General features: G+C 54.9%; 1 protein-coding gene across 1 annotated transcript; it reads right to left on the reverse strand.

Annotated features, from left to right (window-relative positions):
• Positions 1–760: 760 nt before the first annotated feature.
• NPM2 (nucleophosmin/nucleoplasmin 2) lies at positions 761–7,532 on the reverse strand. The gene is made up of 7 exons (XM_040971373.1): positions 7,468–7,532; positions 5,860–5,943; positions 5,691–5,776; positions 5,430–5,555; positions 1,607–1,700; positions 1,004–1,170; positions 761–799 (listed from the first exon to the last, which is right to left on the reverse strand). The coding sequence occupies exons 2-7, from the start codon at positions 5,915–5,917 to the stop codon at positions 761–763; spliced, it is 570 nt and encodes a 189-aa protein (XP_040827307.1). The 5' UTR covers positions 5,918–5,943; positions 7,468–7,532.
• Positions 7,533–13,179: the final 5,647 nt, after the last annotated feature.

Consider the following 13,179-nt stretch of genomic DNA (forward strand, 5'->3'; position numbering starts at 1 on the left):
CCCCCTCAGGTCCCTCAGGCAGGCTGTTCCCCCCCAAGGCTGGGGGGGAGCCCTGCGCCTTGCTCAGGGACCAGGGACCAGCCTGCCTTTTAAGATACGATTCCCCATCCCCTTAACTCTCATCTGTTTTTCATCTAGTGTCTTTTACCTTATAAAAGGAATGTTAACCACCTTGCCCAAAAGATGGCAGGCAAGAAGTCACTTATTTACATGTGGGAGTCCTGGTGGTGGGGAGGGGGTGTCAGACTTCTCGATATGTGAGATACAGTGAGAATGAACGATTTGCTAACTTCTTAACTCCCGCCTCCTGCAGGCAGCTGATTGTTCACGGTCCTCAGGTGGCGGGCCACTGAGCAGACAGGACACTGTGCTGGGAGACAACGGGCAAGGCCTCCCTTCCTGCTGTTTCAGTGATGTCATGGCACAGAATCTCCCCCAAGCTTTGGACGAGTCCTTTGGAAGGTCCCAGGTTCACAGAAAGGTCATGCCCCGGCTCCAGGCTGTCGTGTGTGTGTGTGTGTGTGGCTGTCGTGTGTGTGTGTGTGTGTGGCTGTCGTGTGTGTGTGTGTGTGGCTGTCGTGTGTGTGTGTGTGTGTGTGTGTGTGTGTGTGTGTGTGTGTGTGGCTGTCGTGTGTGTGTGTGTGTGTGTGTGTGTGTGTGTGTGTAGGTATGTGTGTGCCGTGTGTGCCCACATACCATGCGCTCTCTAGCACTCTCGCCTGTGCTAACAGATCTGGGTGAACCTGGTAGATGGAAACAGTTACCTCAGCACCTCGTCTTCCTTGCCCAGCTTCTTCTTCTGGGAACAAAGAACAAGCATTATGAAGGGAGCTGGGCGAGGGCCAGGGCAGGCGCCCTAAGGTCCGCGAGGCTCCTGCCGAGCACTTGGCTGTGGCTGCGGCCTGTTCTGCACAACAGCACCTTGGGGGGCCCCCAGCCGGCCCGGGATCTGGGTGCCAGGTGCTTCCCAAGTCCCTGAGAAGAGCCAGGCTCTGTCACCCACCTTGGCCACGCTCGCTTGCTTCACAGACATCTGCCTCTTGGTGGGTTTCCTAGGGCTGTCCTGCAGGGAGGTGTCTGCGTCACTGTCACCTTCCTCATCCTCTTCCTCCTCTTCCTCTTCTTCCTCCTCTTCCTCTTCTTCTTCTTCCCAGGATTGGTCTGACGTTTCTGGGTTGGCAGGGGAAAGGAGAGGCGCATCAAAGGCTTGGGGGCCACGCCTACCTCCCATCCAGGCTGCTGTGCCCTTGTAACCCCCATGTGCCCCTGTGGGGGACAGGGCTGGTAGGGCTGCTCTGGGCCAGCTCCCATAGGAGGCTGGTGTGGGGTGCCTGCAACTAGTGGCTGAGATGTCCTAAGGGGGCAGGGGGTGGGGCAAGTGAGTGCCCTGTGGAAGAGGGGCTGGTTAGTGGAGAGCAGAGGTCAGCCAGCAGTGGGCAAGCAAGCAGAGAACTGGGCACTTCCACTGCAGGCTCTGACCGTCACACTGCCCTTCGGGGTACTGGTTCCTACAGTTCCAGAAGGGTTCCTGTGTTCTGAGGCCTCGCAGGTGCCCAGCCCTGCACTGTGGGCCGTGCACTGGCACCAGGTCTCTGCCGGGACTCACCGTAACATTCCTTACCGCTGAGGAACATGGGGCCCGAGCCGGCCCGCAGCTGGAAAGTGACGGGAGGGGAAAGGTCCACTGAGGACAAGGCAACCTGCAAGGGAGAAGGAGGGGAAGGGACGGGGCAGGGGTGCTCAGGGCTCACCCCTCCCTCAACACGCACTCGCGCCTGCTCAGGTGGGTGTGTCCAGTACAAGAAGGTTGTGCACCTGGCCAGTCCTTGCCACCAAGATCATCACAAGAGGGGCTTCTAGGCAGGGGTGAGGGGCAGCTGTGAGCGGGAGGAATGTATCCCCACTCCCTGGATATAAGAGGTGCCAGGCCCTGCCCCCTGCCAACGTCTGCCCTGTGAGTACATGGCCAGTTGGCATGTACTCTGGACGCCAGGGAGGGAGAAATGCAATCAACTAGAATCTTGACCTTACACTTATGGGAGTCCCTCAGGCTCTGTGGGTTGAACCTCCAGAAGGTTGTGGCAACCATGCCACTGAGATGCCCACCTGATGCAGCTGATGCCCGGTGCCCAGCAGAGCCTGGCTTGTGCTTGACGTCACCTCTGGACATCCAGCACAGTCGATGGACAGCTGGCAGTTTCTCCCCATTGCCACGGCTAAAGAATGCTCTAGAACAGCGGCGAGGATGGCTGGGGGTGTCTGAGTGTCTCCCACTAGCCAGGCACTGAGCTGAACCCGCCCGCCCGCCTGCCTGCCTGCCTTATTTCATTTCAGTCCTCAGAGAGGCCCCTGGTGGCGGGAGGAGGAACCCAAGGCTTTGCAGAGCAGCTCAGAGCTGTGGGACCACAAGCAGGGGAGCTGTGAGGAGAGGCGACACCAGGCAGGAAGGGGAGTGTCAGGTGTCAGACAGGCAGTGGGGCAGGTGTGAGAGCAAGGGCCCAGAGGATGCGCCTGCCAGCAACCAGCGCCTCAGAGTTTCAGGCTTACCTCTGGCCAAGAGAGGAGGAGGAGGGGGAAGAGGGTTACAACCGGGACCCCTGGGGGAGGCTGGCACCCCTACTAAAAGGGGTCCAGCGTGAGTGATGAAGATGCAAAGTACCCAAACCCCAGGACTCCCAGCGAGCCTGCCGCAGGCTCGGCCTCCAGGACAGGCAGAGAAGCAGGAATGAGAAATCTCCTGTGAGAGCCAGATGGGGCCTAGTGGGTTAAGACCCCCAGTTCGCTGCTGGAGCATTTGGGCTCAGTTCTCCACTGTGGTTCCTGACTCCAGCTTCCTGTTAATACAGGAAGTCAGCAGCGATGGCTCACAGGGTTGCTTCCTGCCAGCCCCGCGGGAACTCTAGCTGCTGTGGGGCTCTGGGAGCAGGAGCCAATCACGGGAACAGTTTTTCGCTTGATAAAATTTGGATAATAAAGAGCCCGGTCACCCTTAGCTGTAGCCCTCACTTCTGTAAGGCCTCCGTGTGCTTGCTGGGGAATGCCCAAAGCAGGTGACGTTAGCGTGAGATCCCAGGCTGGTCACAAAGGTCCTGTAGTGAGGAGTAGCAGCCCACACGCACGCCCTGCACTGGGACACTCCTCAGCCCGACACACAGCACCCAGGTGGAAACCCTCAAAGAAGACCAGCTCCCCCAAGAAAACTGCAAACCACACAAGCCCACTGCGGTCGCAGAAGGAGAATGCCTGCAGACCAACACAGCTAGGGACTGGAGAACTCTCAAGCTGTGAAACCCTGAAATGGGTTTGGTTAAAGGCAAATGTACAGGGGAGGGCCGCCTGCAATGCCACGCTTCATATCTAAGCGCCAGTGGGAGATCTGCTTGCTCCACTTCCCACGCAGCTCCCTGTGGCTGCACCTGGGTGAGGATGACCCAAGCGCTCGGGCCCCTGCACGCGGGAGACCCGGAAGAAGCTCCTGGTTTTCGGTCGGCCCAGTTCAATCCTTGTGGCCGTAGGGAAGTGAATCAATGAATGAAAGATCTCTGTCACTCTTTCAAATAAATAAATCTTTTGTAAAAAATAGAAAAACAGAGGGCAGCACCAGAGTATAGTAGCTTAAGCCTCTGCTTGCAGCACTGGCATTCCACGTGGGTACCAGTTCAAGTGCCGGCTGCTCCACTTCTAATCCAGCTCTCTGCTAATGCACCCGAGAAAGTGGTGGAGGATGGCCCCAACCCTTGGGCTCCTGCACCCATGGGGGAGACCCGGTTCCTGGCTCTGGGCTTCAGACTGGCCCAGCTCTATCCCTTACAACCTTTTGAAGAATAAGCCAGCAAATGGAAGATCTCTTTCCTTCTCCAACTCTTCCTCTCGAATGAAAAATATTTGAAATATTTTAAGAAGCACAAAGCTGAGAGAATGTGTACACAGTAATCAGGAGGAAAAATAAAAAGAGCCAAATATAGCTTTTAAGGTATGAAAAAGTGAAACTCTGGGTCTGGCACGGTAGCCTAGTGGCTGAAGTCTTAGCCTCGCATGTACCAGGATCCCAAATGGGGGCCAGTTCATGTCCCGGCTGCTCCACTTCCCATCCAGCTCCTGCTTGTGGCCTGGGAAAGCAGCAGAGGACGGCCCAAAGCCTTGGGACCCCGTACACGCGTGAGACATCTGGAAGAAGCTCCTGGCTCCTGGCTTCAGCTCAGCTTAGCCCCGGCCCTTGTGACCACCTAGGGGGTGAACCAGCAGATGGAAGATCTTTGTTTTTCTCTCTGTAAAATCTGCCTTTCCAATAAAAACAAACAAACAAACAAACAAACAAAAAAACACACAGAAAAGAAAAGCAAGTCTAGCATTTATGCTAGGAGCAAGTCACGTACAAGCCAGGAGCACAAAAGGACTGATATTTAATTCCTATCACCACCACAATCATGGATTAAGTCAGAAAAAAACTCAGAAGTATGTGCCCTGGAAAAATGTCTGTTACAATTTAATCCTCATCATGATTGAAAAAATATGTATTTGAAAGGCCAAGTTACAGAGAGCGACAGACACAAAGAGACCTTTCTTTGGCTGTTTCACTCCCCAGCTGGCCGCAACAGCCAAAGACGGGCTGGTTCAGTCAGGAGCCCAGAACTGCACTGGGGTCTCCTGCACAGGTGCAGGGACCCAAGGCCTTGGGCCATCCTCTGCTGCTTTCCCAGGTGCAATAGCAGGGAGTTGGAGTGGAAACGGAGCAGCCAGGACTCGAATGCAAGCTCATCTGAGATTGGCAGCTTAATCTACTACACCACCACACCATTCCCCCCCACCCTTCCTGCCCTGCAAATATGGCAAAAACAGAGTGGGACTCGAGGAGTCCTCTTCGGCCTGACAAGCAGTGTTTGCCAATCACTCCACAGTGGCCAGGAAGACGACAGGTGTCAGCTCCAGCATAGCCAGCCAGCACAGAACTGGCGGCCCAGCCCCATGACAAACAGGCCAACAGAAAAAAATCTCAACTTGCCATTATTCCCAAACACAGCAGATCGACGGGAAACGAGAATTTCAGCCAAATGCATAAGCCATCCATGGTGTTTCAGGCACCGGCAGGCAACGTTTTAAAAATGTGATTTGGGTTGCATGTCAGGGTTCCAGAACTGGCTCCCGCTTCCACCTAGAGCACGCCTGGGAGAGGGGAGGTGCTGGCTCAGGTCGTCGGGAGATGGAGTGTCTGACCCAGCACCTGGCTTGCCGTGGCGAACGTTCGGGACGGTGAACCGGTGCCTGGGAGCTGTCTGCCTCTTGGCCACTCCCACTGATACAGCAACTTCGAAACCGTGATGGTGGAAGAGCAGTCATTCCACCTGCTGCAGTTCCCCACAGGCCCGGCACAGCCACACTCCTGGAGAAAGCCTACACCTGCCCTGCCCTGGGGTGGGGATGGGGCTCACCATGGGCAGGACAGAGGTCTGCAGGCAGGCAATGGTGATGGGTAGGACCTTCTTGTCTTCCTGGCCTGCTGGGGACATGACCTCCACGCGGTGCAGCTCGTCTTTCGCTTTCTCTCCCAAGCAAATCTGAGTTGCAAACAGACCAACAGACGTACCTCATCACCCTTGGGAGACGGTGGGAGAACCCATGTCACCCGTGGGGTCTGCTTTGCCCTCTGGCGTCAGGGGTTGGAGAGGGAGTGAGGAAGAGGGGGCACCCACTGTGTTCAGCCACAGCCTGCAGTACTCCTTCCCCTCCATGCGGGGCTTCCAGGTGCAAGTTCGCTTCTCTTGACTCAGCTCACATCCTGCAAGCGAGAAGGGAGGGGTGTGGAGAGGGCGGTGGGCAGGGCTCTGCCCTGGAGCTGGGGGCTCGCTCCTCCTCACTCACCCCAGGGCAGTATCCTCACAGGTCTATCCCCCGTGTTGCTGTCGCTACTGAAGTTCATGATGTCCGTCTCGCGTGGGAGCTGGCCTGGGTGGCAGACAGGACAAGGACGTGCTGTGAGAGGCCGGCTCCCAGGCCACGCTGGCGCTCACCCTGCTGGGTAATGTTGAGAACTGGCCGGCAGCATTCGCTGGAGAGGCCTTGGTTTCCCCCACCCCCAGGTGCCTGCCACACTCAAGGGCTTCTGAGAAGCTCCTAGACAATGACTAGTGGGCAGAACGGCCCAGGAACACCCAGAGGGGAGCGGTGGAAGGCCGCCGGATGACAGGTGCCAAGCCAGGGTCACAGAAAGAGCACCTTGTGGTTAGAGTGGCTGCAGGGTGCGATGAAACGCACAGGTTTTCCCAAGGAGGACGAGAGAAGGCTTCAGGTGGAGGAGGCGCCGTTTCCCGTGATGGGAACAGTACACACCGCTAATGCCTGCCGATAGCACTTGTACTCCCCCTAAGATGTACAAAGGGTGGGGGGCTGGGGTTGTGGCACAGAGGGTTAACCTGCCACCCATGACAACGGCACCCTATATTGAGCAGTCCCAGCTGCTCCACTCCTGATCCAACTCTTGTTAACGCATGGTCTTCAGCCTGACTCAGCCCCGTGCTATTGTGGACATCCGGGGGGTGAACCAGCAGATGAAGGATTCTCTCTCATTTTGCCTTTCAAATGACAGTTAATTCGTTTTTTTAAAGATCTGTCTCATTTATTCCAAAAATACAGCTACAGAGAGTGAAAAAAAAAAAAAGGAGAGCGCTGGCTAGTTCGCACCGAATTCCGCACCGAATTCCGCACCGAAGGGCCAGGCTAACGCCAAGGGTTTCTTTTACACCTCTGGTATTGGCATCAGGTATCCGAGTGCTTGAGCCGTCTACCACTGCTTTCCCAGGCACACTCACAGTTGGACTGGCAGGGGAGCAGCGGAGACTCCAACTGGCACCCACATGGGATGCTGGCACCGCAGGCACTGGCTTAACCTGCCCAGCCACAATTAAATCTTTAAAAAACAAATAAAACAGCAGTACTTCTATGGGGGAGAAGATGATATTAGAAGCAAGGGTGGGGTTTGCGCTGGGGTCCCCTGGCTGCCCTTGGCACCCTCCCAGCCCTTGTTGGGTATGACCTGCATGAGGGTCAGGGGTGGAAAAGGGGTGCAGGTGCCCAGATTGGAGGCTCGTCCCCCTCCCCCTGCGCAGCCCCCCTCCGGGACGCCCCCGACCTACGGCACGGCTTCGAGCTGCCCTCACGCCATCACCGGCCTCCTCCCGCTCACCAAGCAGCAGACTGCCCACACCTGGCTATTAAGAAGCCTGGGGAGGCAGCAGCAAGGATCCCGGCAGCCCTCCTCCCCAGCCCCTCCTCCCCAGCCCCTCCTCCTCCTGGCCTCACCTGCAGGGGCTGTTAAAGCACACGGGGGAGGGGCCCAGAGGATCCTGCCTTCTAACAAGCCCCCAGGTGCCCAAGCGCCTGAGCGAAGCCATCCTGCAGGGCTCACGGGCAGGAGAGGGGGTGCTGCTGTGACCCCCCCTCTCCCCCAGCCTCCCAATGGCCTGGCATCACCAGTCTTTTTAAGTTCCTCGTGGAAGGACAGAGGTGTTTCCGAACTGGTACGTGAGGCTCAGCATCCTTTCAAGTCAGCAGGCGTTCTCATGGAAAACTCGCCTTTTGCAATTTTCGCCAATGTTCAGCCTGGGCTACTCTGATTGGAGCAGTATGGTTCCTTCCTACTTCAGATCGATTGATTGGTTGGAAAGGCAGAGTGCCAGGGAGAGCAGGACAGATCTCCCGCTGGCTGGCTCACTCCCCAGATGGCCGCAGCAGCTAGGTTCAACTGGGATGCGAGCAGCCTGCCGCGCCAACCTGCCGACGGCGCATCTGACTTGAGAAGATGCTCAGCATTTTCAGTTAGACATATTCCAAAGACTCTTCCCTCCCATCTATAGCTTGCTGGTTCTTTTTTTTGCTTTTTAAGATTTATTTATGGGCCCCGTGCAGTAGCCTAGGGGTTAAGTCCTTGCCTTGCACGCACCAGGATCCCATATGGGTGCCGGTTCGCATCCCAGCTGCTCCACTTCCCATCCAGCTCCCTGCTTGTGGCCTGGGAAAGCAGTCAAGAACCGCCCAAAGCCTTGGGATCCTGCAGCCTTGTGGGAGACCTGGAAGAGGCTCCTGGCTCCTGGTTTTGGATCAGCTCAGCTCTGGTCATTGTAGCTACTTGGGGAGCGAGTCAGCAGATGGAATTTCTTTCTGTGTTTCTCTTTTAAATCTGTCTTTTCAACAAAAATAAGTAAATCTTTAAAATATATTTATTTGAGGGGCTGCCATGGGGGCATATCAGGCTAGTCCTCCGTCTATGCTTCCAGCATTACCACACGGGCATGGTTCAAGTCCCAGCTACTCCACTTCCCCATCTAGCCCCCCGTGATGGCCTGGGAAAGCAGTGGAGGATGGCCCAAGGCCTTGGGACCCTGCACCCGTGTGGGAGACCTGGAAGAGGCTCCTCGCTCCTGGCTTCAGACTGGCTCAGTTGTGGCCACTGTAAGCCAATGTATTTCTTTGTATTTTCTTCTCTGTCACTCTGCCTTTCTTTAAATACATGAAATTGTTTTTGTTTAAACAAAGAGTGACAGAGACAGGGGGAGACACAGAGAGCTACCAGGTGGCTGTAATGGCCAGCGCTGGGGTCAGGCTGAAGCTAGGAGCCAGGAACTCCATCTGTGTCTTCCACGTGGGTGGCAGGGACCTAAGCACGTGGACTACCTCCTGCTGCTTTCCCAAGCTGTAAACCAGGATCTGGATGCAAAGTGGAGCCGCTAGGACTTGAACCAGCCTCGTGAGGAGGGACGTTGGTGTCGCATTTGGCAACTTTACCCACAATGCTGCAACACCGCCCCCTGCTGGTCCATTTTGGAAGTGGTGTCTTTTTTGAGAACATCCATTTTAAATTGTGATGAAGTCCAATCTTTCTTTTTTTCCCTTTGGGAGATCATGCTTTGGGGCATCTTAAGACATCGTTGCTTGACTCAAGCTCATGAAAGTGCCCTCCTAGCCTCCCTTCTGCAGCCCGTGGGTTGGCGCTTTCCCCTTTAAGCCTGTGACAGGTTCAACTATGTAGGCCTCTCGGGACTCAACTGGGTGTTCCAGGTGTTGCCATCTGACCCCAGCCTGATAGCACATCATCCCGATGACGAATTTGACAGCAAATTTCGAAACCAAGAAGCATGGCTTCACCGGCTCTTTACATGATTGCAAAATATTTTCGGCTTTTCCATATTTTTATTTATTTATTTTTTTATTGGAAAGGTAGATCAGACTTATCAAAGGAGGGAGAGAGATCTTCCATCCACTGGTTGCCCCCCTCCATCCCAATGGCTGCAACAGCTGCAGCTGAACCAATCCTGAAGCTGGGAGCCAGGAGCCTCCCCTGGGTCTGCCACATGGGTGCAGGGGCCCAAGGCTTTGGGTCATTCGCTACTGTTTTTCCAGGCAGGGAGCTGGAAGGGAAGTAGAGCAGCTGGAGCATGAACTGGTGTCCATATGGGATCCTGGCACTTGCAAGGTGAGGATTTAGCCATGGAGCCATTGTGCCGGGCCCCAGATGTTTATCTTTAAACTGATGTATTTGAAAGGTCCAGTGACAGAGAAGGAGAGACAGAGAAGCAAAGAGATTTTCCATGTCTTGGTTCACTCCTCTAATAGCCCATGATGGCTAGGCCTGGACTGGTCCAAAGCCAGGAGCCAGGAGCTTCTTCCGTGTCTCCCAAACAGTTAGGCCTTTCTCGGCTGCCTTCCTAGGCACAAGAGCAGGGAGCTGAATGGGAAATGGATCAGAAACGGAACCTCAGCTGGACTACAACGCCACAATAAGCGGCTTAACCTGTTACGCCACACACCAGTGCTGACGTCACTGAATGTTACAGTCACTTCTTGCTTTTCCGCAGCCAGATTTTTTAGGTGTTTGAGGACAAGACGTTGCGTGTTATCCTGTTAAGCTCAATCTACGTACCTCACGTGCCACAGCAAAAGGTGTCTCCACGTGCTATCCCTGGACTGCCCGAGGAATGCAGAAATACAAGCAGGTTGTACACGTCACAGAAATTGGAATTACGGGTCGGCCTTGTGGTGTAGCGAGCTAGCCCGCTGCCTGCGACACCAGCATTCCAGCGGGGGAGTGAACAAGGCTTAACTTCCCTCCTTTCCCTGTACCTTTTTCCTTTTAAAAAAAGATTATGTCAATCCAAAAAGCCTCTGTGACCCATGCATTTGATGGGGTCTTCAAAAAATCCACGGAAGGGCCTGGTGCAGTAGCCTAGTGGCTAAAGTCCTCTGCTTGCACATGCCAGGATCCCATATGAGCGCTGGTTCATATCCTGGCTGCTCCCACTTCCCATCCAGCTCCCTGCTTGTGGCCTGGAAAAGCAGAAGCAGTCGAGGACAGCCCAAAGCCTTGGGATCCTGCAGCCGTGTGGTGTGGGAGACCTGGAAGAGGCTCCTGGTTTTTTTTTTTAAGATTTATTTTTATTTATTTATTTTTATTGGAAAGGCGGATATACAGAGAGGAGAGACAGAGAGGAAGATCTTCCTTCCGATGATTCACTCCCCAAGTGAGCACAACGGCCGATGCTATGCCGATCCGAAGCCAGGAGCCTCTTCTGGGTCTCCCACGCGGGTGCAGGGTCCCAAAGCTTTGGGCCATCCTCAACTGCTTTCCCAGGCCACGAGCAGGGAGCTGGAAGGGAAGCGGGGCTGCTGGGATAGAACCGGCGCCCATATGGGATCCCGGGCGTGCAAGGCGAGGACTTAACCACTTGCGCCACAGCGCGGGGCCCGAGGCTCCTGGTTTTGCATCGGCTCAGCTCCAGCTGTTGTGGCTGCTTGGGAAGTGAACTATCTCCTCTGTAAATCTGACTTTCCAACGAAAAAAAAAAATTTTTTTTTTTGAAAAAGCTCATGGCAAATGTGCATCAATGAAAACGCTGTTCATGACCTTCAAATATTTTGGATCCATTTTACCTTTTCAGTTGTCCGTAAGCTTCTGAGATACTCTTCCTATTTGATCTTGCTGAATTCACTCATTCCAGGGTTTTTTTTTTTCTTTCTTTTTTTGTATTTAAATAAAGGCATTGTGATTAAAGTTTTGCATCCCCAGTTCTGATCTGGGTGACTTTTCCTTCTTTTGTCTGTCTTTTACCTTGCTTAGGACCTTGTACTAAATGGGGCAATGTTGAGTAAAGGGGGGGGGGTCAGGGACAAGCGCTTAATAAAAAATAATAAAAAAAAAGATTTGCAAGGCAGAGTTACTGAGCCTGAGCTGCGGCCGGGCTTGGCTCTCACGTGGGGGCAGGCTCCCCAGGACTGCCGGCACGGGAGCAGCTGGGACCTAGAGGGGCTGCCAAGGTCTCGGACCGGCCCGGCCCTTCTTCCACACGTCCTTTTCAGGCCGTCGGCCCCGCTCCGCCGAGTGTGGACTCGCCAGGAACCGGTTCCTTGGCGCACGCTGAGGTGACGGGTCCGAGAACGAGGTGAGCGTCGCTCTCGGCGGCGACCAGGACGCAGAGCCGCCTGCGCCTGCGCGGACCGGCGGGGGCGTGGCCAGCGAGCGACGGCGCGTCCTTCTGACGCGAGAGGCGTGCGCAGTCACTTCCGGGCTGCCCTTACCCGGTCGAGTCACGGCCATGGCCGAGTGCTTCTAGAAGCGCCGGCTTTTTCCTGTGCTGGAGCATCCTTGGCCATTCCAGTGTGTGCTGAGTAAGCCCAGCGTGCAGCTGTGCAGGGGGCAGCAGCAGGCCGGCAGCGGGCCGACCCGAGAGCTGGAGGCTTCCTCGCGGTCCGGAGTGTTTTCCACACCTGGCTCCCTCCACACTGGAACGTCCTGTTCCCTAGCCAGCAACTGCTTGCCATTCCTGACGTATGGCAAAGTTGCCAGCTCACCAATGAACTCAGGCACCCACAATCAGTATGACCCTGATGGGTGCCCAGCCTTTCAAACTGACGTTAAAAATCTTGAGGCTCAGGTGTGATGTTTGAAGGCCCTCTTTTGTTAGTCACGGCCTTTCGGGTCTCCTGGGACAGTTCTTCCTGTCTTGTGGCAGCACTGGATGTCTGGACCGGTTGGCTGGTGGCCAGTGGGGCCCAGGCGGTGTCTTCACTGCCCCTTAGTTGCCTCTGCAGGGTGAAGCTTCTGTGGCTGGCGAATGCTTCACAGAACCCCAAAAACATTTTTTTTCAGGGGAAAAGTCATTCGCTGGGTGGGGGCATGTTTTGGAGAATAAAAACTTACTGCTTCTTTATTGGAAAATGACACTTCTGTTCAGAGTTGTAAAGCCTGATGCAGTTTCCAGCCTCCTGTAATTGACCTCACTGTGGGAAGAGCCCAACACTCCCGGGCCACATCAACAAAACACACAAGTTTGCAGTAAAATGCTGGCATCTCTCGACGTTAAGGTACAAAAAGTGTTCAACACTGACCCCAGACAACCAAACTGTTGAACACAGCGCCTAGGAAATGAAATTCTAAACTCCCAACTGTGGTTTCAACTGAATCAGTCAGAGGATTCCTGGGGGAAACTGGAGTTTCACATTTATCAGGATGAATCACATGGTACTGCTAGTTGAGGGGTAGGCATTCAGCCAGGAGGCTTAAGTGCCTGTACCCCCACACTGAGGGGCCTGGGCTGTTCCCAGCTCTGGGTACGGAGCACAGCTTGCTGCTGGAGACCCTGGAGGTGGTGGTCATGAAGGCTCAGGCGATTGGGACATTCACGTAGGGCACCAGGCCCAGCCCCAGCAACTCCCCTAAAAAATAAACTGCCCGATTGTGACCTAAGGAGAAAGGGCAGTTTGAGTGTCTCCTCTGAGAGCTGTCGGTTAAGGAAGGAATGGCTGCACTAGCATGCCAACGGGGGACAGGACAGTGAGCGGCCAGGAAAGGAGGGGCTGGGGCTGGGCTGCCTGAGGGAGGGCCCTCCTGGGGCAGGTGGGCAGAGAGTGGTACAAGTCAGCAAAATCCCCAAGCTGTATCTTGGGAGGCTTGGAGATGGCAGGAAACATTCCTGTCTGCCTCTCTGCTCCCCACTTTTTAAAGATTTACTTATTTTTTATTGGAAAGGCAGATATACAGAGAGGAGGAGAGACAGAGAGGAAGATCTTCCACCCAATGGTTCACTTCCTAAGGGGCTTCAACAGCTTGAGCTAATCTGAAGCCAGGAGCCAGGAGCCTCTTCCAGGTCTCCCACATGGGTACAGGGTCCCAAAGCTTTGGACTGTCCTCTA

Source organism: Ochotona curzoniae, unplaced genomic scaffold (genome assembly GCF_017591425.1).
Source record: "Ochotona curzoniae isolate NIBS_2020 unplaced genomic scaffold, NIBS_Ocur_1.0 contig_21, whole genome shotgun sequence".
NCBI classification, from domain to species: domain Eukaryota; kingdom Metazoa; phylum Chordata; class Mammalia; order Lagomorpha; family Ochotonidae; genus Ochotona; species Ochotona curzoniae.

Bases quoted from the DNA above. Each gene is read 5' to 3' on its own strand.
- NPM2 (XM_040971373.1), bottom strand. From the start codon at position 5,917: ATGAACTTCAGTAGCGACAGCAACACGGGGGATAGACCTGTGAGGATA. The intron at 1,171-1,606 runs GTGAGTCCCGGC...CTGCCAACCCAG, and splicing joins CAGCGGTAAGGAATGTTACG to AAACGTCAGACCAATCCTGG. The intron at 800-1,003 runs GTGGGTGACAGA...CTTTGTTCCCAG, and splicing joins AGCAAGCGAGCGTGGCCAAG to AAGAAGAAGCTGGGCAAGGA.